The sequence below is a fragment of the Nanorana parkeri genome, unplaced genomic scaffold, assembly GCF_000935625.1.
Source record: "Nanorana parkeri isolate BGI_ZX_2015 unplaced genomic scaffold, ASM93562v1 scaffold29, whole genome shotgun sequence".
Taxonomy (NCBI): Eukaryota; Metazoa; Chordata; class Amphibia; order Anura; family Dicroglossidae; genus Nanorana; species Nanorana parkeri.
Window position 1 is genome coordinate 3,046,170 of NW_017306297.1, and position 26,654 is coordinate 3,072,823.

General features: G+C 40.5%; 1 protein-coding gene across 1 annotated transcript in view; it reads right to left on the reverse strand.

The window, feature by feature from the left end:
- Positions 1 to 1,549: 1,549 nt before the first annotated feature.
- The window catches only part of LOC108795756 (anosmin-1-like), a 34,438-nt gene continuing 9,333 nt past the window's right edge, over positions 1,550 to 26,654 (reverse strand). The window contains exons 4-8 of the mRNA XM_018567053.1: positions 8,969 to 9,108; positions 5,612 to 5,819; positions 5,350 to 5,534; positions 4,786 to 4,915; positions 1,550 to 1,560 (exon numbers count right to left, since the gene is read on the reverse strand). Coding sequence (XP_018422555.1) covers positions 1,550 to 1,560; positions 4,786 to 4,915; positions 5,350 to 5,534; positions 5,612 to 5,819; positions 8,969 to 9,108 — 674 coding nt within the window. The remainder of the gene's footprint in view (positions 1,561 to 4,785; positions 4,916 to 5,349; positions 5,535 to 5,611; positions 5,820 to 8,968; positions 9,109 to 26,654) is intronic.

The following is a 26,654-nucleotide window of genomic DNA, read 5'->3' on the forward strand; positions in this document are numbered from 1 at the left end:
TCCAAATTTTTTCTGGGGTTTGCTGGTTGAGCAGCAATTATTTAATTACTTATTCATGACATTTTCAACTGGAATAATTTACATTTAGGTAGCATAGCCCTGATAGCATAAATAAAAAATGATCAGACACAATATATTGAAGTAGATTATACATGCAGATTAGTGTCAGAAAAACCTAGTCTGTAACCATGGAATAGGTTACTAAACAGTTAGCTAGTGAGGGGGACTTAAAGGGAAATTATATTGTTTTTGTATTTTTTTTGTTAATAAAAATCTGAAATAAATTTCTTCAAAGGGAACGTGTTGTGATTTTGCACATGATTTTTATGTGCATATGATCAGGGCTTAAAAATATTACTTAACAATATATTTTTAGGTAATTATGAAACATTGCATATTAACATGTTGTATTCTCTTTAAAAGGCAGCAGGGGGAGCTTTATTCTCCTTTTAACATGTTTTTCAGGGACACTTACTGTTGCAAAAAGCCTATTCTGCATAGAGATCAATAGCTCAAGCTGAAATTTATACAAACCCATACAAACCTTTAGGTTTTAAAGCAGAAGTACAGTATTGGGAAAGTAGAATGTACTCTTCCTAATGCACAGAGCCAGCGTGTGATCACGGACCGCTGACCGCTCAGTTCACGGTCTTCTCCCTGCAATCACCGCTCCCCACAGGGATTGCCCCCTCCCTTCTCTGTTCCTCCAGTGCTCATTGGAGGGACAAACAGGGGAGTGGGCGGGCGCAGCTGGCTCTGGCTCTAGAGAGGCAAAGCCAGCTGTCAATCAGGCAACGGGGTGGATCCCAACAATATTGTCAGGATCTTTCCAGGCTGCAGCATGGCTCTGCACTTGCAGCAATAGTGGGCAGTGACTGACTTTGAGTCACAGGAGTACATTAGTAAATGTACCCCTTTGATCCAAAACAGGACTAAAGCCAAAAAAAAGGTTTGGCTTTAGTTGTCTTTTAAAGTTTATAAATGGTTATATATACTATTCGTATTCAACCTTTATTTTAAACATAAGCATTTATATAGAGCACTGTTTGAAAAACCAGCAATGGCTTTGCTTAAGATACTACCACATTTGTTAGCAGATGGGAAAGATGTGTTTGCTTACCCCCTCAGCTCTATTTTTAGTCCATCAGATGTAAGAAAGACCACAGGGCACATAATTTGCATAGCATGTCACCTGCTGGTTTCAAATAGTAAATATGAACTATTTATATGCAATATTTCACATTTACCTGATTAAAAAATAAAAAGCATTAACTTTTTTAGAACTGGACATCAATACATATTTTGGAAAGCACTGCAGATTCGCTTTACTAAACTAGTTTTACATACACGCACTGTGGTATATTGTATCCATGTGAACTGGACTGATTGGTATTAGAGTTAGGTTAGTCACTGTCAAATCCCACCTTTCAATGTTGTGCTAATAATAAGCTGTGACTTTGAACTCCTCAGTCGTTTCTGACCCCAAAATGAGACAGCTTGTATTTTTACTATATACTCAGTATCAGGCAACAACCTTTCTAAAGTGAATTCAGTGTTTGCCTGCAATAACAAAGAACATCGGTTAATTGGACAGTAAAGTACAAGACGTGATTGGAATATCATAGCTTTCAACATTACACACCCCATCTGTTATCCTCCAGCTGTCTGTTTTGCTCCCAGCGTTCAGATCTCCATTGGACTTACTACTCCAGGATATTCTGTAATGATGGATTTTTAGATCTTGCTCTTGTGGTGCAACCCAGGTAATAAGTACAGATAGAGTACCATCATGGACAGTTGTTAGGTTACCATATGTGAGACCAGTAGGAGTAGAAGGTGGCAAAGGATCTGCACAAAATGATTAATTTAATATACCGTATCAACATTTTAGTACAAAACAGAAGATAAAGGAAATACCTAAACACACAATACATATAACAAAATATAGACAAAAAGAAGTATTTTGCACTGGCTATTGAATAAAGGCCAACACTTATGTCTTTTGGACTTCCAGTTCATAGTTCTCTTGCCTAGACTTCCCAGTTATTTATTTGCACTGCATTATGTAAAGCTCTTTAGGAACGTGTGACCCAATTGCTTGGCAACAGCAATAGTATTTAGTCAGACTTGGGAATTCTGATTGGCATTAATGGCCACTAGATTCCCTAGCAGATATAAGAAGTCAGTTTGTGACGTAACTTATTAACAACAGTGTAATATTGAACTATTGGTTTTAGGTAGAGTTGGCCTTTTCAATAACCTATCATTTGAATATGTTAGACCAGTACAAGTCTATAGCAGGAACAAAAGGTTCATGGACATACAATTAGGTGTGAGGATGGCACCTCCACAAGCCCCTACCTGAAGTTACACAGCATGATACACAAAAGTTGAGCACTGTGTAGAATGCTTGCTCCATGGCATCCTTCCTTCCTACCATCCTTCCTATGTACTCTATAAGATCCCTAGTACAGACAGTGACACATATATGTAAATGTACTGTATCCAGCTATCGCTAGAATCTCTACAATCATACAGCTAAAAATGTACTGATTTTATCATGGAAATAGCAGAAGTGCCAGCAATAACAGCTTCCTAGCACTAGCTAGCATTTCCTATTGGAAATTACTGAAAATGTTTGGAAATATACTATATGATAGCTATAGGAGTATAACCGGTTTAAATGGCACATTACAAGGAAAACAGTTGGCATAAGTCAAAAGAATCAGCAAATGATCTAGGTTAGATGGTAGTTTTGTTGTGGTAGATTTGTTGTGGTAGATTTACTACACTAGCAAATGGTTAGTTCAGATTATCCATGGAGTTAAAAAAAAAGAAAATGCTGGGTTAGCAGTGATACTATAGACTTTAAGGTGATCTGTTACATGGGAAGTACCCAAGAGATTAGGCTCTGGTGGAAGCAATAGTTCCTGGAAGCATGCACTACAGTTTTTTCTGTGGCCCAGAGCCGGATTATCGATAAATTGACCTAGATGAGTGTCTAGAGCCTGGGGGCATAAAAACATGAATGATATCCCCTGGTTAATCTATGTTTAGCAGAATTGTTTGGGTGGCTGTATAGCCACCCAATCATTTCAACCCCTGTAATGCTGCTCTCTCCCATCTCCTGCTATAAGATTTGCAGGAGGATCTGCAGGAGAGAGGCAGTGGTACATGGATGTTGTGTAGAAGAGAGGCAGCAGGGCCAGACTGCTTCAGAAATGTCCCTAATCTAGCAGTGCCACTGCCCAAACACCCAGTCCCACTCTGATCCTCTTCACTCACCTGGCTTCTATTAACGCAAATACAAATACCGGCTGTCAACATGACAGTGGAAGTATGCTCTGTTTCCACAACAGTGGCTGTAGCTGCTGCTGTGTAAAACACGTCTTCTGAACAGTGTTTTCTGGACACTGTTCAGAGGTTTCATTGAAAAGTACAAGGTTACAACACTATTTCTACTCTGTTTCATTGGGGTGGCCTTTTATCTCCATATAATGTCAGTTAAAGCAATCTGTTATCAGCCCTAATTAACTCATTGTCCCCTTCTCCCCTAAGCTAATATTTTTCTGATTATTTTTTTTTAAATCATTAATATTTAAACTTTTCTCATTTTTATTATTTTTATTTGTTACTTTTATTAGTGTTGCAATAAAAAACTGTGCAAAATAAAAAAAGAAGCCTTTATTGTATTTATAAATACCTTTGCCATGCTTTGTATCAGACATTTTTAAGTCACTTATTACCTACCGAAACAGTAGAGAATCTATTTAGAAATGTATATTCATTTAGAAAAAAATGTGCCTTCTGAAATAAAGGTGTGTGAGTCATGGGTGAAAATATTTTTAAATAGACCCCAAGTTGTTTTACAACTAATACTGTTAAATTACAAACAATGAGTTTTGTTACATAATTTTCTTTAGAATTTCAATAGAAAATCAAATACATTTTGCAGGACAATAGTATCAAAAGAAAGCCTTGTCTGTCCTGAAAAAAGTATTCATTGCTTTTTTTAATCTTATGCAATAACTAAGTTATTGCTGAATAACTAAGTTATTGCTGAACAAATAGGCTCAAAGCAGAAATTTAAATATTGCTCTGGTGTACTGTAATACCCTCTGCATATCTCTACTGCCTACTAAGACACTTCTTTAGGGTTGTTGGTAATATCACCAACATTGCCTATTCTAAAACTGGCACACATTTACTACTTGGAATCTAATAAGATTTTTATATGAATGGTGGTTTAGATAGGCTTTTAGTATGCCTGGGCCCTTATTTGGTCTTATTCTGGCTCTGTGTGGCAGAAGAGCTTAATGCTGCCTTGGAGCTAGTAAACTAGTATGTGACACTGGATAATATAGTGTGATGCTGGAGTTAAACGTGGAACTCCAACAAAGTGGAACTCCAACAAAGGATTTTTTTTTTAGCTTGGGAGACAAAGGAAAAGTGTTAGAACTAATGTTAGATTGGTAGTTGACATAAGTGCTGTGTCCCGTCCCCCGTTAAAGTGATTATCTGCACTTACTGTCATGGGACACAACAGGAAGTATAGGGAAATCTCTTACATTGGGAGAGACACAACAACAAAAACTTGACAGGAGTTCTAACCATACTCTTCTCCTTCCAAAACTTCAAAGCATTTTGACCAATAATGTTTTGATGGTCTCTTACAAAACTCTGGGAATCTATAACTTACTTCAAACTGTGTTTTCTTTAGAAGAAATACTTATCGTTGCGGGTGCCTGAGGACAGAACTGAAAATCTCAATATATAGTTCATTACCTTTGCTTGAGAGAAAGTGTTTACTTGGGCTGGTGAAGCCTTGTGTTCCATGTACATTGACTGCTGCTACTCTGAACTGATACCATCTGCTTGACCTTATGTCTGTCATACTGAAGTGATGTGTTGCTGTCTGGGGGGGGGGGAAAAAGGACATTTGTATTTTTGCACATAAATTATTATAGACAAATTACCTTTATATTCAACATAACACTACACTTCTATTAGAGAAAGTAAATGGCCGCTAGATGGCGCTGAGGAGCACAGGAAATAAATCCCTATTTTCCTATGCTCCTCAGCTCCATCTATTGTCCATAATGTATTATTACAACACAGTACATTCAAACTGGACAAATGTTTTATTAAGAACATTCATTTTTTTAAACTATTTGCTCAAAACAAACATTCACAGATATTCATGGGACTGAGGGCCCTGCAAACTGTTTACTAAAAGACCCCTAGGTCATTTCATAAACTGTCATTGAATGTTGTTCTTGAGATGTTTGTATGCAGAAACAAAGCTCTTAGAACTGTGCACTTATAATATTATATAAGATCAACACTGACCACTGTTACTGTTTGCCATGATGTAGACTGATCCTCACTGGGCTGAATGCCATAATTCCATCTTCTTTGCAGGACATACAAAACTGGCTCTGCAGAGACGTTGAATCTAGATTTCCATGCGATTTCTACGCTTCCATTGAGATGTTCATTAAATATGAAATCAGTGTTAGGTTTTAATGGCATGCCTGCAGGATAGAAAGAATACTTTAGATATCGATATGAATGCTGTTGTTTAAGTATATTCCCTCAGCAGAAAAATTACCTTTAATCTTATTAATTGGCGCCTGGCAGGTGAAACCACATCCATTGGCACAGCACTTCTTTATGCCAGGGCAGTCTCTGTCAATACTGCAGCTTAACACACAAGCAGCAGCGAACCCAGATGCTCTGTGTGGAGGAGGACAATCTCCCTGCTTGTTCATTTTAAGAGATTTTAAGAACTCACAGCTGGTCACACATTCATGGTGCTTCTATGTAGTACAAAGAAAAACACAAAGAATAGGTTTAAATACCAGTAAATTGCTTTGACTTGATCAATAAAATAGTCTTCATATTAAAATGCTGACTTTCATTGCCTGTACTAGTACACAGGTTACCTATCTACCCTTTTTATTTGCATTGTTGCACTTCTGTGGGCTGTGTTTACCCAAAGGCGATTTAATTGACAATTTAATTTAACAAACAACATGCAGTCACAGATATGTAGCTAGTCTGACCCAAGCATGGGGCAGTCTAAAAGTCTGACTTTTCTGTCATTTATGATCAAAGGGCACTTTTGTTAATATATACGTACCCTCAGGGCGTCATCACAAATAAAATCTTGTTTAGAACAACCCCCTATAAGGGAATGCCACAAATACGTTCAGATTAATTAATTTACATATCGCCTATCTGCAGACTGCATTGCACTGTTGAGCAACATTAATGTACACCAGGACCAAGAACAATAGAGATGAAAGTTGCTTCACATACCAGTCTGGCTCATGTCTTCACTGCCAGGATCCATCTATGATCATTTCTAAACTACATTTCCCTTATGTAATCACTGGAGAAAAAGATCACAAACTAGTGGAAGAAGGCAAACCATGCATGAACTTAGCTAAGAACTAGCCATCACCCCATCCCATGTCATACCAGACAATCTTGTTCTCTGTCCTTATCTGCAATCATGTTTCTTTCTACACCAGGGGTCACTAAATGGCGGACCGCGGTCTGGACACGGACCAAGTGGCAGTTCTTTTCGTACCGCGATCTCCGACCTGCACTAGGTAATGTCTGGCTGACAGTGGATACACTAGCCACCGAGGTCGGTGTTTCCACTTTCAGTCATAACCCAGTACAGACACCCCCCTGCTTCAGTCATTGGTTGCTAGAACTGTTGGCATCCTACCCACCCACATCACATGTACTATCCTGCTGTTGTGCCCCTGCCCACCCTCCTACACCTCCCGCTGTTGTTTTCTGGGTCCCCTACTCTTCTGGGGAGCCCAGGACCACAGCAAACAGTGTCAGGATGGAGAGCGGGAGCAGACTGGGGAACATCCATTCCCCAATCTGCTCTGTGATCACTGAAGCATGAAGCGATGTGCTCTCAGAGCTTTCTGCTTCAGTTTTAAGAAGCTGGCTGAAATGCCGGCTGGCAGAATTCCTGGGTCTGTATTAGAGGGCAGGAGAGACATCAGGAGTTTAGTAGACCCTGATGTCTCCATAAAGAGAACCTGAATAAACAGAAACAGGAACCATACCGCACTCCTTACCGGGATTCCCACTTGATGAAGATGGGTGCTCGAAATGACCACGGATGGCACTGCCACACATGAACAATAGAAAAATGTCACCAGCACACCATAAGTTGAAAAAGCAAAATATTTTATTGCCAATAGCTGTATCTCATCAAGCGCTTTCGGGGTCTCGCAGGGTCCCCTTCATCAGGCTTAGAGATAATGAAGGGGATCCTGTGAGGCCCCGAAAGCGCTTGCCAATGAGATACAGCTATTGGCAATAAAATATTTTGCTTTTTCAACTTATGGTGTGCTGGTGACATTTTTCTATTGTTCATAAAGAGAACCTGTCACCGCCAAATGCTGTCCCAAAGGGGCTTGCTAGCCCCTTTGTGATGACAAAAGTCAAGTAACATTTTTTTTTTAAAAAGGTGATGAAAAAATTGAAAATAACATGAAAATTAAAACCAATCCTGCTTTCCCACCATCTGATTCTAATGAACACATGTGCATAAGGCATGCCCATGTATGTAAAGGTGTATGTGTGGGGGAAATTCTAACAATAAATAAACAGAGCAATGCACCATGATCGGCACATCAGCACTGTGCCTGGGAACACACACCAGTAGCTATGCGTTGTAGTGCAGCTGCTGGTGTGAATGCAGGCCAAATCGCAGACCGCAGTACGTACACAAACTGACTGAATCTGTTTATACCGTGTTTCGGACCTGGGCTCAATGAAAATTATATTTACCAGACCTCCTTGAGTTTGAATTCGCTACCTGCTCTACACCATACAGTACAGACTACAGACAGTTAATAGTAAACAAATCAATGTTTACACTGGTTAGGGTCTCTAATGGCAGCTCTCAAAGCACAGAAAAAAGAAAATGCAGACGTAGGAGGTTATATTTTTCAAAGTTGCTGGTCATTCCTGGGTATTCTAATGAGCTGATACCATAGTGCATAGATGGAGGTTGGGAAAATAGTCAGTAGGAGCCCTGCTATTGCACCCAATGTGGGTGCATTTCTTAATTTCTGCAAAAGGTGGACTATGCCTTTAAGCTGTTTATTACACTAATGTACAATATATCTAAGTGAGGTCTGGATTCAAAATAGAGCTCACAAGGGTCTTTTTGAAAACCAACACTTGGAAATCAGATTCAGCGGTTGTTTTTCAGTTGGCTGAATATACAAATCTGTTCCGAATGGAAGTTGTTACATTATGAGGTTTATGTGAAATGTATAAATACTATAATAATTAATTATAATTTATAAATACAAATATTTGGAATAGTAACAAAGAATATATTCAATTCTCAGAGTTTTAAATGATTAGATTTGGATGCCCATTAATCAGTCCCACTCAATGTAAGTCTATGGAAGGTAGCTCTGTATTAAAGAAGGACTCCAGGAAACATTTTTTATTAACCCTTGCAGCTGGTCTACCCCTGCACTGCAAGGGTTAGTTGCTTGTTTTTGTCTAGGTTAAAACAAAAGTTATACTTACCTGAACCTCCGAGCTGGCTAGTTCTTAGACCAGTCTTTCCAACGTATCTCCCCCCTCCACTGCAGTGGTCTAAGTCCCATAAATCACCAAGTCTTTACACATTGTTTAGATGTGAGGATGCTGAAGAACATTCCTATGTTGCAACGGAGTAAGAGAGAAGCTGGAGGTAGGGCCATGTGACAGCTGGCTGGCTCGAGCTTAGGGTGAGTATAACTTTGTTATTTGTGAACCTAGACAACGAGCACTTAACCCTTACAGTGCGGGGGTAGCCTTTGAACACCAAAAATGAGGTCTCCACATGCAGTTTAAGAGTAATTCTTGGATATATCCTGGAACTTACATACTCATACATCGAGGTATATTAATTTCAGATAACAAAAGTCATTACCTCACATTTCTTCTGACACTGTTGCGAAACTGCATCCCATTGGCCCATGCATGGCTGCATACACTGCAAAATACTAGTGTAGTAAGTATATACCCAGTAGTATTCAAATACATCACTTTTATTTTCAAAAAATAAATCCTCTAAAACCATAAGATATTACATTAAAGAAAAATAAACATATTTCATTTTTATAGATGCAGAAAAATAGATCAGTAACTTTACGAGTCTTCATGAATGCATTCCTGACACGTCAGTGTGCATAACGTATAATTCAAGAAAAGCTCCACCTTTTATAAATAAAAGCTCTCCTCAAGCTCCAGTCTAGTGACCTTGCCTAAGTTAGGATGATGTCATCACTCTTCTGCAGGCAGGAGGGAGCATTTCCTCAATCAGCTCTGCCACAGTGGTCAGACTACAACTTTGTGACTTTGAAGCAGCTCAAAAAGTAGGAGACTGCAGCAGTCACACATTTGTAAACACAGCTAAGAACTGCACAGGCACCAACATTTACATAATTACATTACATTTATGTAATTTTAGAGCCAGCAACTCCATCCAGGAAGTAAATGCTGACCCTGGATAGTTCCTGAACAAAGATGGTGCAGCACTTTCGATGAGAAAGGAAAATTAAGTCTTTGTTAGAGGGTATACTGTTTTCTCTGAAATGTAATAAATATCTGTATTACATTATTTTATAGAGCATGGATGCATGTACTTATGAAAAACATTTCTGATTAGGGCCCATCCACATCAGTGCGGTGCGTTAATCACACAGTTTCATTCATTTGAATGGCACCCCAAACACACCTCCGTCCGCAATCCACTCGATCTTCCTTTTATTTTACCCCCCACCCCTCCCAGTTGTCAATCACGCAGAAGGTAGTTAAGTGGCTGACAAAGCCTTTTTTTACACCTACCACAGCACAGCAGCCACTTGCAAGTACCCCAATTCCAAAAAAGTTGGGACGCTGTGTAAAATCTAAATAAAACCAGAATGAAATGATTTGCAAATCTCATAAACCCATATTTTATTCACACTAGAAATAGAAAACATATCAAATGTTTAAACCTTTTAAGGAAAAATCAGTGCTCAGTTCAAAAGCCTGCATCTCTGATGGTATGGAGGTGCATTAGTGAGTAAGGAATGGGCAGCTTGCACATCTGGAAAGGCACCATCAATGCTGAAAGATATATCCAGGTTTTAAAGCAGCATATGCTGCAATCCAGACATTGGGGTCTATTCACAAAGCTGCCGTAGGCAGCCCAGTGACCAACCGTCCCGAAGTGAAGTGAGCCGAACACTGTTCGGCTATTCACTTCAGGCTTGTACGGCTGATTTCAGCCGTATATCGGCTGAAATAAGCCATACATCTGGTGGCTTCGGGTCGGCCAAACATGCTCAGCATGTATGGCCGACCCAAAGTGCAAAAGGAGTTCAACTCAGCCGATTCAACATCTGGATCGGCTGAGCCGAACCTCCAGCAGGCTACTCGCTGCTGTTCGGCCTATTCTCATAAATGCAGCTGAGCGGCATTCTGCTCCGCTATTCTGCTCGGTACCTCTGTGGTACCGAGCAGACTAGAAAAACAGTTAAAAAAGTAGAAAAAACGAAAATAGAAAACAATTGGGCGGAGCCAGCAGTAACGGCTAGATCCGCCCAACGGATCTATTGGCCGGGACCAGCTGTCATTAGAATTAGAGCTTGTCGTAGCCGGCGGGGATATGAAAGCCGACTCTGCCAAGCTCTCATCCTAATGACAGAACAGCATCCTAGTAACCAGCAGATGCTGTTCTGTCATTAAGATGAGAGCTTAGCAGAGTCGGCTTTCATATCACTGCCGGCTCTCCTAAGCTCTAGTCGTAATGACACATGGGCTTCCCCGGTTACCCATGTGTCATTATACACAGAACCCATCGGAATTGCTGTGATTTTACAGCAGCTCTGCCGGGTTCTCAGTGTACTGAGGAGCTGGATGTAATGACAGAAGGTGTCCCTGTTGCCAGGTAAGCCTTCTGTCATTACACACAGAACCCGGTGGAGCTGCTGTGATTTTACAGCAGCTCCGCCGGGTCCTCAGTGTACTGAGGTGCCGCAGTGTCATTACACACAGAACCTGGCGGAGCTGCTGTGATTTTACAGCAGCTCCAAGGGGTTCTCAGTGTGATGATAGAACGGCGTCTCTGGTTACTTGGTAACCAGGGATGCAGATCTCTCTGCAAGTGGCCGGAGCCACCCGTGAGATTACGGCTGGCTCCGCCCAGCTGTCAGAAGCAGGCTTTCCCTGGGCTCATAGGCGTATTGAATATGCGCGTTTGTCATGCGTTTTTACCGCGATTCACTGTAAAAAAATGCGCGACAAACGCGCGTTTCCGAGGGCTACCTGGCTGTATACCAATGGATACGCGCGGCAAATACGCCCCAAAGAAGCTCCTGCACTTCTTTTTGTAGCTCGTTCATACGGCCTGTAATACACCCAGGTGTGAACCATACCCATACGAAATAATGGGATTTCGGTGTTTGAGCGTTTTGCAGAGCGTAGGAACGCGTTACAAACCGCCCAGGTGTGAACCGGGCCTTAAAGGAGAGCCTTGCAGCAAAAAAAAAAAGGGACACATGCCCCACAGAGGTGATAACCACAAGGAAGACCACTTTGTAAGTGAGAATAGAGAAGGAGGAATGGCTCTAATTGGTGAAAAGGAGAACTAGATTAGGCCTTAATCAATGAGTGTGAAGTTTCTGACACAAGACAAAAAGGGCAGAAACATGATTTTTGATGCTTAAAGCCAGATGCTGGTCCAGAACCAGCCATCTTCCCCCACAACATCACTTTTTTTTCCAGTTTTTTTTTACATTGGTCATTTGTTTTTCCTCATAAGGCCGTCCCTGCCCTGTTTAAGCAAGCACAGCCAGTGTCGGCAAGGCTGTAACTAAAATGTTCACAAGCAATTATATTCGTGAGCATCTGGGTGTGAAGGATGTACTTCTGGCTGGAAGTGGCCCAATATGCCGTTGAGGTGCTAGCCTTGCTGCATGTGTCATGTCAGAGAGGACCTTCACCGCAGTGGGGAGGTGTGAAATGTGACTGAAAAGCTACATTTAAAGGGTGAGTCTGTGTGGTTTTTTTGGGTGCACAATTTTTTTAATATAAGAATGCAGTGAGGTACTGCACCAAAAAAGGTAGCTTTTGATCAGACTGTCAGTAACAAATGCCTGATGCATTCTAATTAGACAAAGCTAAACGTTAAGGAGAACTGTGCAAATGTACTAGAGACTAAGGGAGTTATTCACAAAGCTGCTGAGGGCAGCCGCGTGAATAACCGACCCGAACGCTTTACACCGACTTAAATCAGCCGTACATCGGCTTTCTGCGGCTGGCTTCGGGTCGGCCGAACATGCTCAGCATGTTCGGCCAAAAAAAACAGTAAAAAAAAGTCGAAAAAAATTTGAAAACAATTGGGCGGAGCGCATTCTGACAGCTGCTGCCGCCAGACTAAAGAAAAAAGAAAATCAGCATAGGAATGCATAGCTAGATTCCTATTGGCTATTTTAATTTGCAATATCCAATAGCAAGCTGGCTATTGCACCCCCCCTCTGCGGCTGTCAATCACTGGAGGGGGACCTGATGGAGAACTTCAGGTCCCCTCTGCTGATTGACAGCAGCAGTGGGCGGGTGCAATAGCTAGTTTGCTATTGGCTATTGCAAAGTGAAATAGCCAATAGGAATGTAGCTATGCATTCCAATGCTGGTTTTTTTCTGACTGACGGCGGCAGGCGGCTCTGATGTCAGAAGAAAAAAAAAATAACAGAGCAGGGAAAGGTTTACTCTGCTGAATCGAGCAGAGTAAACCTTTCCTGGAGAAAGTGTTTCTCTTCCGGGCGGCTGGGAGCCGCTATCTAATACCAGGTAATAGATAAACTCCCGTTATCTGGTACCAGGGACGCCCATCTGTCATTACACACTGAGAACCCGATGGAGCAGCTGTGATATCACGGCGGCTCCGCCGGGTTCTCAGTGTAATGTCAGATCGACATCCCTTGTTACCTGGTAACCAGGGACGCTGATCTGTCTCTGCAAGTGGCCGGAGCCAGCCGTGAGATGACGGCTGGCTCTGCGCAGCTGTCAGTAGCAGGCTGTCGGCCAGCCAATGTTCGGCCAGCTTCGCCTTTCACCTGGGCTCAGCCGAGCCGAAGCATATGCCTTTGGCTCGACTGAACCGCTCGGCCAACTTCGGGAGCTGTACAGCCTACAGTGAATAGCCCTTACAGAAGCCCTTCGGTTCTAATGAACCGAAGGGGTCCTGGGGCCGAACCTAGCCGAAGGATCAGCCGAAGCTACGGCTAGATCCTTCGGCAGCTTTGTGAATAACCCCCTAAGAGTATGGCCAGTTGTTTTACTAATAAGAGACTGCAAATGACACAGCAGTGTAAAACTGGACAGCAACAGGATGATTTTAAATAGCAAGGCTAGACCCAATTTACTAGAAACACATAGTACAGGCAGGTGTTTACTACAAGAATTAAGATACTGCAGATGACACAGCAATGTAAAACTGGCCATCAAATGGACAATTTTTAATAACAAAGCACTGCCCAATATTCTAGTGACAGAGCACAGGCAGTATAAAATCGGCCAGCAGCAAGAGAGTATTAATCAGAAATAATAGGCCTAACCGGTGTATGCCTAAATATTATTTTATCTATGGGGATAGGGGTGTGCTGTAAATGTAAGTAATGTAATGTGGTTTAGGTGCACACTGTTCTTTCACCTTTTTCTTTCAAACAATGCAAAAAAAAAAAAGGAAAAATACCTTAATTAATAGAAAAAAATGTAGCTAAGGTGTTGACAAAGCTTTCACTCAGTTGTTGCAGATAAATATTGGTCCTTAATCGTTTTTTATGCGTACCTATCTGTGCACGCAGGCAGGGCACATAAGAAGTACCCAGCACTGCAGTTCATAAAACTCAAGCATAGTTTGTTAAAGTAGATGTAAACTCAACTACTATAATCTCATTTAAACTTTAATTTTAATAATATCACTTAGAAAAGGGCCTGTTAAAAATGCAGACAACAACAGTCAGGTAATATGCCCTGCAAATAAAAACACATGCAGGCAGCAAAAATGAGTAAATATGCCCTGTAAAAAAAAAACACATGCAGCCAGTTATTACTGTAGTACTTGTGCACGGGGACAGGCTGTGGAAAAATCAATTGCCGTCCATCAATGGGCTGGGTTCGCCTTGAAACCAATACTTGAACTGAACCTGAACCTCATGCCTAGTGATAACTCTTCTACTCCCTCTGGGCGTCTGGTAAATGCTATCAGTACTTATCTACTCCTGTGTATTCAGGACCCCTGCCAAGATAAAGGAGCTACAGCAGAAAGATATAGGCAAAGAAATCGCTGAAATGCATGATAAATTCAATGCAGATGAAAGACGATATTATTAAACCATGATTACGACTAATATTAATATAACGTAAGTAATGATAATAATCCGTTTATTAATGGATTTATTTCACATGAATACTTTATATATATTTCTCCACACATAAACGCAGACCAAATTCTCCAGCAAAAGAAACATTGACAGGTTTTGGGACAAGCAGAGGTACTTAAAGAGGTCACATTTTATTTACATAGCTTAAATCTTGTTCTTTAAACAAAATATGTTCCGTAACTGCTCAAACACCATGACTGTGTTATAAAATGTCCCAATCCTGCCACTGTTCCTTTTGCAGGATAAACTGCTTTTAAACAAAGTAAAATTATAAATAAATGCATGTGAAATAAATACAAATCATCTGCTTAACATTACCATTAATATGTTAAGTGCATGCAGTTATCCGAGCACAATATTGATAATTGACAGTGATCCTTTAAGAAAGGTACATTCTTTTCAGTATTCTGCTTTTTAGTTCCTCTGGAGCCATAAGTGCAAATATTGTGCCCTGCAGCTCAGCTAGTGTATATGAGCTTGTTCTGCACAGTACCAAATATTACTTTTTATATACAGTATATACAAGTTGTGTAAAAAAAACATTGATATGAACATTTTTTGGAATCTAAATCTTGCTTTTCATTAAATCCCATCTTAAAATAAAATAAATATAAAATAAGAATGGAATTTACCATAACAGAAAAACATAGATTATATGGCAGATCCGGCTAGTTAAGAAAATAACTAGACACAAAGATTGTTTTGAAAGTGTTCAATGATTTTTATGCCTTTCTGTTAATAAATAAAAGAGTGTAAATGTCCTTGCAGCACTGGGGTAAAATTTCTGCTAGACTGGCATCTTTGCAGATAATGTCTATAACCTGTGCAAAGTGCCTGGGGCCTGCCTCCAGCATTGGTGTTGTCATGCAGTATGACCAGTGCCACCTAACATTAGATTCAGACTACTTAAAGTGAACCCCGGTTTTGCCCACACAGGGCAAAGCAACAGGTTCATTTTAATTTATCCTTCTCAGAAGCATCTACTGACTCTCCCTTCACTCCCGTTTCTCTGTTAAGTTGCCGGGAGTAAAGGAAAGTCAGTATTGTAGCTAGCACAGGGCTAAGGACTCTTCATGTGACATTGCTGATTGGCTCACCCCTGTCACATGCAGCAAGTCACATGCTTCTCCATATCCAGAAGTACTGTGTATTTTCCTCCTCAGCTCTTGGCGCTGATTGGAGCAGCAGGGGGTAAAGGAAGGATAAGTATATGATGAAGACAGGTGGGGGATTAACACAAAGCTGTTGGTTTTATGTGAATGGGTGAAGTGCAGGTTTGCTTTAAAAACGAAATGGAATATAATGTAGCTTAACAGTCCTTAGATGTGGTGACTAAATTGTTTTTCTTTCTTTAGAGATTTTTCTTTTTTCACCTGGTGATCCTGCCAGTAATATTCTTTCTGTCCTAGGGTGACAACATTCACTCACTGTACTTCATCTATGGAAGAGCAGGCTTGTCACCCTAGGACAGAATGAGGGGAATTTATCAAAACTAGTGCAAACACAATCTGGAGCAGTTGCCCAGGGCATCCAATCAGCTTCTCTCTTCAGTTTGTTCAGTTAAGATTTTAAAATGAAAGATAGAAGCTGATTGGTTGCCATGCACAGCTGCTCCAGTTTTTGATTGCTCCAGATTTGATAAATTCCCCTCAATGTGTATAAGCACAACAGAACACCTTCCATGTGCTACTCTTCTGCATAACATAGCAGGGAAGTGTACTGTAGTCCTAAAACAATTACTGATGACACTGTTTAAGATTACACGACACACTGCCAGTATTGACCTCTCAGAGCTAAAAGCTACCAATCTTGTCCCTGGGTGCAAAAAACTAATTGTCTGCTTAGTTGACCCTGCAATAATCCATACTATTTTCACTCTCCAAAAAAAGACCAGAATTTGTAATTTGTGTTGCTATTATTATTATTATTATTATTATTATTATTATCTTGATTCCTACACTTATAAACTAATATTCATCTTTTAATATAAGAATCTTGTAAAGATGTGGGTAGCACAGCTATCGGTCTAACATTATTCTTCTTCTAGTTAATTGCTATGGGTTACTTCATATCATTAGCTCTATCTTATTAAATTCTCATATGTTAATATTTACTAGACATGTGCGTCCCGAAACGAAATTCGGACGAAATTTCGGAGATTCGGATGTAACCGAATTCTGAATTAGAGATATAACGAAAGCAAACTAATCCGAATTTCCGATTCCCGAAATTCGTTAGCGGTACTCTGTATGAAATTTCGTTTGTTGGACGAAATTTAGTTGCAGCAAAGTTACATTTGACGGAAAAAAAAATCTTTTTTTCTCCCCTCATATGTCATTTTGCTGCCACAAACGAACTAAACAAAATTCCGTACAGACTACCGCTAACGAATTTAGTCCGAATCCGAATCCCGAAACAAATTGACTTTCAGACCTGAATCCCAAAAAACAAAATAACGCAAAATCCGAATCAAAATGAAACGAAACTAAACAATTTTTTTTCCGGTGCACATGTCTAATATTTACATATCCATATTAGGAATTTTGTTACTCCTTGTGGTATGCATTTGATGTATTTACCTAAAATATAGTATTCAGTGTGAGTATGTTACCTGAAAGAAGGTGACAGCAGCATGTAATGATCACATGTAAGTGTAAACCTTGCAAGGCTGATACGCATAAGCACTGGACGCACAAGCACATCTAGCCTCTGTCTATGAGCCACGCTAACCCTCTGCTCAATTCAGGCTTTTGAATTCTCCAAGTTAAGCAGCATCTACGCATTTCCATTTTGAATCAACACATTTCATAACTGCTAGTTATCACAAACCACTAAATGTTATTCTCCTGAACACGGTGGGGAGAATTTATCAAAACTGGAACAGACAGAACCTGCAATAGTTTTCGATAGCAACCAATAAGCTTCTCCTTTCAGTTTGTTCAGTTAAGTTGCTGTAACCTGAGGAGTTAAATCTTCAAAATACATTCAAGTACCCTTTTCAAAAATGTATCCTATTTGTGCATTACTCAGCTGTAGATCCTCAAATCATCTCTGAATTGATGCTGGCACTGTCCTTCCTTCTGGAGGGTGACTACTTTTGTTTCCTATGGTCCCCGTGTGTGTTGTAAAGTAGCCACAGCTCCAAGCTCGCTCCCGTGATGGTCTACAATCTCATGTTTAGTTTACTCATTTTTATTGAGATTGTAGTCCAGCACAGAAGTGAGCTTGGGCAGTGACTACTTTACAACACACACAGGGACCATGGGGACCTAGCCTTAAAGAACCTAACATCCTGTAACATGTCTGCACCACCCAATGGCCAGCAGGGAGAAGGACGCACTTCTGAAGGGGTATGAGCATGTGTTCTTTCATATAACGCTCTGGCTCAGAGCTTTGTCACACGTTGAAACTAATCTCTGCCTCACTATCGACCAGTGAAGTGTGGAGGTACATGGGCTATATGACACGACTGCAAGATAAAGGAGGCAAAAAGGGTATTTAAGATTAGTGAAATTATAGGGTTTATGGCCAGTTATTGTTGGAGTGTTGTTTAATGCTCATATGCAGTAAGTAGTAGTAATGGGTTTACATATACTTTGTAACTCTCTAGCACCCGTCAAAAATATATACTTTTTGGGTTGGCTGACACTCTAAAGTCCTACATTTAATATAAAACAAACAGGATTCGCAATATTTGGCTATTTTACAAATACAAGGCCATCCTCTTTGTTGCTGACAGTAATTTACAAACCTGCAATATGCAGGATAACTACTATTTTTAGGATTTGCAGTAGACCTACACATAATGCAAATAGATATACTGGTGAAATGCAGTTAGAGGCTGCCGCTTTTAAAACGAGCCACTAAACCGGTGACATTTCTCTTAATATGCCTACCATAAAATTTTACATTGGGATACAAATGTAATACGTTACATAAAAAGGAGACAAGTAAATATTCATTTTTGGAGGTATATTTAGTTCGGTTTGTAAATATAATCAACCTATTAGCCTATTTGAAATTATTTGGTTCTAATACGTAATACTTTTTCCTTGTAAATGCTAAGTGTATTAGAATGTATGTTTTGTTGCCTCTAAAAGATAAACACATTGCAGGTATAGGAAATACGTATGATAAAAGTAGCCACCCTCCAGAAGGAAGGACAGTGTCAGCATGAATTCAGAGATGATTGGAGGATCTACAGCCGAGTGATACAGTTGTGTTAATAGTTGAGGTACTTGAATGTATTTTTAAGATTTAACTCCTGAGTTTAGTGTCACAAGCTTTGAAAATGTAAGATAGAAGCTGATTGGTTACCATGCACAACTGGTCCAGATTCTGTGTGCTCCAGTTTTGATAAATTCAACTCTATATATATAATTTGGAAATCACAATAATTTGTACTTACCTGTGAGCACCGTCGCTTTTTCCCACACCAAGCCAAAATATGATCATCCTGTAAATAAAAAAATAGATGCTAATTAAATGAGACCAACAAATGGATTGCATGAGTATATTCTATGCAAACCTGTGTTTATGTAAATAATTGAAGTGAGATTTCAATTTGCTAAATATACATTTGCTAATCTTTTAGTTTGTTATTTAAAAGTATAGATGTTTTTTATTTACTTCTGTAGTAAAATCGAACGTCTGATTGCTCCTCTTTGACCATATACTTTGCTACCATATATTCACAAAGGAGAAAGAACAAAATTGCATAGACTTAGTGCAGTTACTTTATATTCTGTGACCCAGATACCTGAAGACTTCTGAAGCTGGCAGACAGCTGTGTGATATGCAGGGTCAGACAGCGTGATGTGCATCTAGCTAGCGTTATCTTCTTCTCAGTGTCTCCTTCATCCTTTTTGTTCCCTCTCCTGGCTAAAGCAGCACCCACTAGAATACTGTACACCAGCAAAACACCCAGTTTTCCATTGAAGAAAGTTACAGCCATTGTCACAGGTGACTGCAACTCTGTCTCTAAACTGTTCTGCTCTTATACATGAATCTGTTAGCAATCTGTGTCTGGGTGGGTGCAACCTCTAGCAGGGTCACTCCCCCAGCTTCAAACAGGACCCCACACCATAGTCTGAATATAGCATCTGATATAGATCCCCCGCTCTTCTCAGATTGCTACATGTGGTTTGTACAATGCATGAATTCACTACACTCAATGGTGCAGGTGATAAAGTTATATGCCTCTTTCATGATTTACAGTAGTATAAATAAATATCTAAAGTCTAAAAAAACTTTAGCGCTGCCATTATCTAGCATCCAAACATAATAAATTCTGATGACATTTTGTAGTGTGGGCTTAGGAATTGCAATAAAAAACGAACACATCAACCATTTTAGCAATAAAAACACACTGAGGGGAATTTATAAAAATTGGAGCAGACAAAAACTGGAGCAGCTGTGCACGGCAACCAATCAGGTTCTCTCTTTCATTTCCAAATCTTAACTGAACAAACTGAAGATAGAAGATGATTGGTTGCCATGCACAGCTGCACCAGTTTTTGTCTTCTCCAGTATTGATAAATTCCCCCCACTATTTTCTGTTCTTTTATTATACATACTTCCTATACCAGCAATGGGGTCTATTCACAAAGCTGCCGAGGGCAGCCGAGTGAATGACCGATCAGAAGTGAAGTGAGCCGAACACTGTTCAATCTTTTAGGGACAACAAAACATACATATATTCTAATACACTTAGCATTTACAAGGAAAAATGATTACATATTAGAACTGAATAATTTCAAATAGGCTAATAGGTTGATTATATTTACAAACCGAACTAAATATACCTCCAAAAATGAATATTTACTTGTCTCCTTTTTATGTAACGTATTACATTTGTATCCCCATGTTAAATTTAATGGTAGGCATATTAAGAGAAATGTTACCGGTTTAGTGGCTCGTTTTAATAGTGGCAGCCTCTAACTGCAATTCACCAGTATATCTATGTGCATTATGTGTAGGTCTACTGCAAATCCTAAAAATAGTAGTTATCCTGCATATTGCAGGTTTGTAAATTACTGTCACCAACAAAGAGGTGGCCTTATATTTGTAAAAAAACAAATATTGCGAATCCTGTTTGTTTTATATTAAATGTAGGACTTTTAGAGTGTCAATTGTGCTGAGGTTGGGGTTATGTCTGTGAAACACTCGCTTGGCATATTGCGTGCACGCTGAAGGACTGTGGCATATGTGTGTCCTGTGTACAGTAAATGGGCTCAGGTTTTTTGTAATCATACCCCTTTAAGTCCTTTCCACTGTCTGTGCAACTAGGCCAGTGACATGCGGTACCTCTTGTTCCGGGTGAGGCATTCCCCAGCCTCGCTCCCAGCACGTACCACCCCGCCTCACTGACCAAAGCCCCGCTCTCTGCCAACCGGAGTCCCGCCCCGTCAGATGAAGCCCGCCCCCAAGCTAGTGTAAAGGAGGAAGGGAGGAGACAGGGAGGAGCCTCCCTGCCCCTCACTTGCTCGTCACTGCTGAGGCATCGAGATCGATGGCCTCAATGGGTTTTTTTCTTTTTTTGATTAGACAGCTTGGACCAATGGCGCTTTGCCATTGGTCCAAGCCATCCACAGAGCTCACGCCTCTAGCAAAGTGTAGAGGCTGTGACAGCTCTTGCCTCAATAGTTAGGTTACACAAGCAGTGAGGAAGTCCGCTGCTATGTAACCTAACTACCTGTCAAAAGCCGGATGCAGCGCTGCCTGTATTTAACAGGCAGCTCTACGTCCATGACAGGTTACACAGTGTGGAGGATTTTCCTGCTCTGTAACCTGTTAGATGCCGATCTGAATGGAGAAAAAGCTGTCAGCTTCAGATTTGAAGCTGACAGCTTTTTCCTCCTTAATTCTAGGTGAGGCTCTGCCTCACCTGCCTCCCCTGACCACAGTACTAATTACTAATGCAATATGCTAAAGGTGTTGGAAAACACAAAGGCGGAGAGGAACACCCAAAACTCCCAGGGGGCCAGGAATTATGGCAGGCAGCAAGGAACAAGGTAAGTATTACGCTTTATTGCTTTACCTATTACTACCCCTGACTTAGCAAGAATTTAACCTTTGTAGTGTGGGGGGTCTCCACTGTAAGCGGTTTTTCTCTTGTGCCCGAAGTTGGGCCCTAAAGGTCCATTTCCACGAAAAAATATTGTATTTTAGTAACTGTAATAATACAAGTAAAGATAGTACTCTTTTTACATTCCAATGCAATGGTGTTATTGGACCCTAACTATTTAAAAATCTTCAAATATGTTCTTTTCTGTATTAAGTACATTCCAGGTGTTTTAGGATCTTCAAACGTTCTTAAAATGGAAACAAAAAATAGTTTAAATTCTAGAAATCTATCTATCTATCTATCTACTGTATATTTTACTGAAAATAAAATTCCAAAAATAAAAATACAATTTTAATAGAGCTTAAAGACATTTCCTCTAATTAGCTTCTTCTGCCTGCCACAATAGGTTAAGAGATCACCTAGACATATTCAAAAGAAGGATACAAAGCGGAAAAACAGATAATTTGTAATGTTTTTCACCCCTGCTGAGCTGGCTTATTTAAACTGAATGTGGAAGGGAAAAAAGTCAGTTTTTTTCCAAGAGATAGATGAAGATTACCTTGATAGCCTCAGAGTTCCGACATACTAGAGGATGTCTTAAAGGACCTACTTATGAACTTGTGACCTTTTTAACTGGCTTTCAGCCCAAGCTGTATCACATGTGATTAATATCTTGCATCATCCATCCCTGGAAAACGTCAAGCATCAGATTCACACTATCAAATACTACAATGACTAACAGCATTGTAATAGCTATTAATAGACAAGGTGGACCATGCTTTGACACCCCTAATAGGTCTAAGGTTACAAGTTCAAAACGGTGTGAAAATAGGCAAAATAAAAAGAACCAGGCTCATTATAATTTAATACACAGACATGACATTTTTACTCACCTATTTAAACTAACATAAAATTAGTGCCTGGCAAAAATCAGTTTGTGACATACCATGAGACTCTATGTAAAAATAGTCTGCATAATTGTACCAGGTACTTCCTATGTAAGGAAGTGATTTATTTTCGTAAGATGGTTAATGGTTATTTATTACATTTGGTTATATCTGTTATATAAAACAGGCTTGTTTTAAAAAGAATTTAAGATTTGTTTAATTTTTTTGCAAATTGTCTTTCTTATGACATTTGTGGTATTAGTCATCTAGAGTTGGAAAGGAAAATGGTAATCAGGAGAAAATAATACAATGCATATGTAAAAATAAAGATACAGTTCCTACCACTATAATAGTACATCTCAAAGCCCAATTAAACTCTAAGGCCATGTTCACACCAGGGCGGTTGAAGTTCAGCAAATTTTAAAAAGGCGGGTTTGGGCGTTTTTTATTGCGTTTTAGCGCTGTTCCATTAAAATCTGCGCGGTCGCATGAACGGTCCCCATAGCAATGTATGAGATCGTTCATGTCGACGGTTCAGCGCGGCCAAATCCACGTGGCCGTACCGCCCTGGTGGGAACGGGCCTTAGTTTAAATCAGAAGAAAACCTGGCTGTGGCTTGTATGGGCTGGCTGTTTGTATGGGCTCATATTGGAGTGAGCACATGCTCCCAGCGGCAAGCATCCAGCTCATTCCTTTCCTGAGCTGTGGAAGAGCAGTGCTTCTTTGGTGTGTTCTCTTTGTGTAGCCTCCATGGCGGTATGATTATTTTCTTTTTCGGGTCGATTTTTTTCCGAATTTTTTTGCAATTTTTTTTCCGTTTTTTTCTTTTGAATCTCCTGCCGGTTCCGCCCCTGTGCGACACGTACGCTCGCAAGGGACGGAACCCGGAAGACAGCTGGCGGCGCCGAACCAAAGTGCAGAAGGAGTTCGACTCAGCCAATCCAACATCTGGATTGGCTAAGCCGACCTCCGGCAGGCTACTCGCTACTGTTTGGTCTATTCTTATAGATGCCAAACAGCAGTGAGTGAATGGCCGAATGCCGCCGAGCGGCATTCGACTCGGCTGTTCTACTCGGTCCCTCTGTGGGACCGGACAGAACAGAAAAATTGTTAAAAAAGTACAGAAAAATAAATAGAAAACGATTGTGCGGAGCTAGCAGTGACAGCTATCTCCGCCCAACTGTTTTCTATTGGCCGGCGGTTCTGCTGCCGTCAAAAAAAGGGGAAAAAAAACATTTTCGCCATAGGAATGCATTACTAGATCCCTATTGGCTATTTCAATTTGCAATAGCCAATAGCAAACTAGCTATTGTACCCACCCTCTGCTGATAGAGAACTGCAGCAGTGGGCGGGTGCAATAGCTAGTTTGCTATTGGCTATTGCAAATTGAAATAGCCAATAGCAATCTAGCAAGGCATTCCTATGGTGAATTTTTTTTTTTTATTCTGATGCCAGCCAACGGCTCCGTGTCAGAATAAAAAAGAAAAAGCAGTGTTTCTCTCCTGGGCGGCCAGGAGCGGGAGACTCCCGGAGTGCCCGGGAGAGTTAGGCTGTCTGGAGATCAGTGTCCCAGGTTAGCTGGCTGGAGCCAGCCATCACATCACGGCTGGCTCCGCGCAGCTGTCAGAAGCAGGCTGTCGGCCGGCCAGCTTCGGCTTTCACCTTGGCTTAGTCGAGTCGAAGCATATGCCTTCGGCTCGACTGAGCCCACCGGCCTACTTCTCATAGATGCCGAACAGCAGTGAGTAAATAGCCGAATGCCGCTGAGCGTCATTCGGCTCGGCTATACTGCCCGGTACCTCTGTGGTACCGAGCAGAATAGAAAAGTAGTTAAAAAAGTAGAAAAAAAATAGAAAACGATTGTGCGGAGCTAGCAGTGACAGCTAGCTCCGCCCAACTGTTTTCTATTGGCCGAGCGGTTCTGCTGCCGTCAAAAAAAGGGAAAACACTATAGGAATGCATAGCTAGATTCCTATTGGCTATTTCACTTTGCAATAGCAAACTAGCTATTGCACCCGCCCTCTGCTGCTGTGATATGCCTTCTGCTCGACTGAGCCGCTCAGCCAACTTCGGGAGCTGTACGGGCTATAGTGAATAGCCCGTACAGCAGCCCTTTGGTTCTACTGAACCAAAGGGGTCCTGTGGCCGAAGCTAGGCGAAAGGATCAGCCGAAGCTACGGCTAGATTCTTTAGCTGCTTCGTGAATAGACCCCTTAGTTGCACTTTCCCATTGAGAAAAGCTTGGAGTGAAATGGGCCATGGTTGAATATACCCCCCAAACAATTTGTCACTTTTTGCAAAAAAAAGAATGAGAATTTATTATGGATCATAGATGTTAGAAAAATGTACTAAACTACTCCTCATCAGTTGGAACTTCATCACTGTTCATAATTGTTTATTTTTTTATTCATATTTTTTTGAGCTAATGCTTAAAATTCAAACAATACTATTTAAGAAAACTAACAGCTTTGTATTGTTTAGGTAGATAGGTCTCTGATGTGTGATTAACGATATTTCTATATACTTTGGTCACAGAGAAGCTATAATTAGTGTGATTAATCATTTACATGACTATGACTTGGGGTAAGGGCGGATGGAACAAGAGTGTGTGGACACCAAGTTCTGCTCATTAAATTTGGAGGTTTTCATTCTGTTATCATTTGGGCCTAATTGTTTTCAGATGGCTGTGACCTACCCATGCCGACATGATTGATGGCTACTAGACCACATATGAGACTGACATTTGAACTTTAAAACACTGTAACTTGGTCACTGGTCTACAAATTCTAACTACCCAAAACTAGCAAATTCTTTAAAATACATGCTGAAAATTTCAAAAAGGAAATGTTAATGGAAAATAATTGTATTAGGATATGGAAATATATAGCTACCAAGCTTAAGTTCACATTAGTCCAATTTTTAGTGCTAAACTGTTTAATTACTTAGCTAGTTTATTGGAAAACATTTCTATATGAATATCTTCTAATATACACACACATGAAAACATTATATACAGTATGTTAAATATCTAAATTAAGCCATTTAAGTGTTTTCTTCACTTGCTGCATACTTGCTTGGGGTCAGGTGACCATGGCAACCATGCGACTAGCATTTTATATGGAGGCTGGCCATGGCTGCTACCACATTTCTCTCTTTTTTAGGGACTTTCTGAACAACCCCATGCAGCTATAGACTCACTGTGCATTCTCACGGAAACTGAGGACTGTATAGTTCCAACATAAAAGAAAATGTTGTTGGGGATAATGTACACATGTATTTCTGTTTTGCTTCTGACTAGGTAGGAGCTTTAAGTTCAGGTCGACCATGAAGTATTTTAGGAACAGGCTAAGTAAATGGGCCTGTTCATCTGCTTACCTGGACCTTCGGCTTGTGTACTTGGAAGTCGTGAATTTAGTGTCGTAATCACTACCACAATTAATTGACAGATTTCCACCTGTCAGCTTGTTTCACATTGTAAAGCTGGCCATAGACCTTACAACCATCGCAAGACTTTTGTCTTGCGATGGTTGTAAGGTAATTAAAAAAACGTACGATCTGCAAATCTTGGACAGGCAGATCGTACTTGCGATCATCGCATGCCCTCCCCGCCGAGGGGCTGGCTTCCGATGACTGCAATGCTGAACGGCAGTGTGCGCTTGCGCACACCGGCCCGTTCGGTATTTGTCTTACGAGCATGCCACAAACCCGCCGACAATCGTACGATTCTCGGCGGGTTTTCGAACATGCTCTTAAGACAAAAGTCCTGCGACCGTACAGTAGCAGAGGTCGCACGCCTTCCATACACCTTGAGATTATCGTACGATCGCGGGATTATCGTACGATAATCGCAAGGTGTATGGGCCCCTTTAGCAAGTTGTTGGGGATCCTGGGTGATGTTATTGATCAAAAATGGTCAGTACAATATATGGTCAATGATGTCAGCCATCACCACCGGCCGATTTGTTGACTTAGCATCCAACCGGGAATCTGTCATATGTGACATGAGATTGTTGTGGGGGTCAGGGGCATTGTTCACCTTGGTTGACAATGGATCTACCTCGCTAGATGATGTGATTAACATCTAATTTAAATAGTGAGAAACCTTTTATTATTTATTTATCTTGAAATCCTTGTTTTATTTTATTTACTTCACCTAACTCCCACAGTATATATTGCTTTGTGCAATCAGAAGCTGTGTGAAGCAGAAGCTGAGATTGAGCTGATTACAGCATC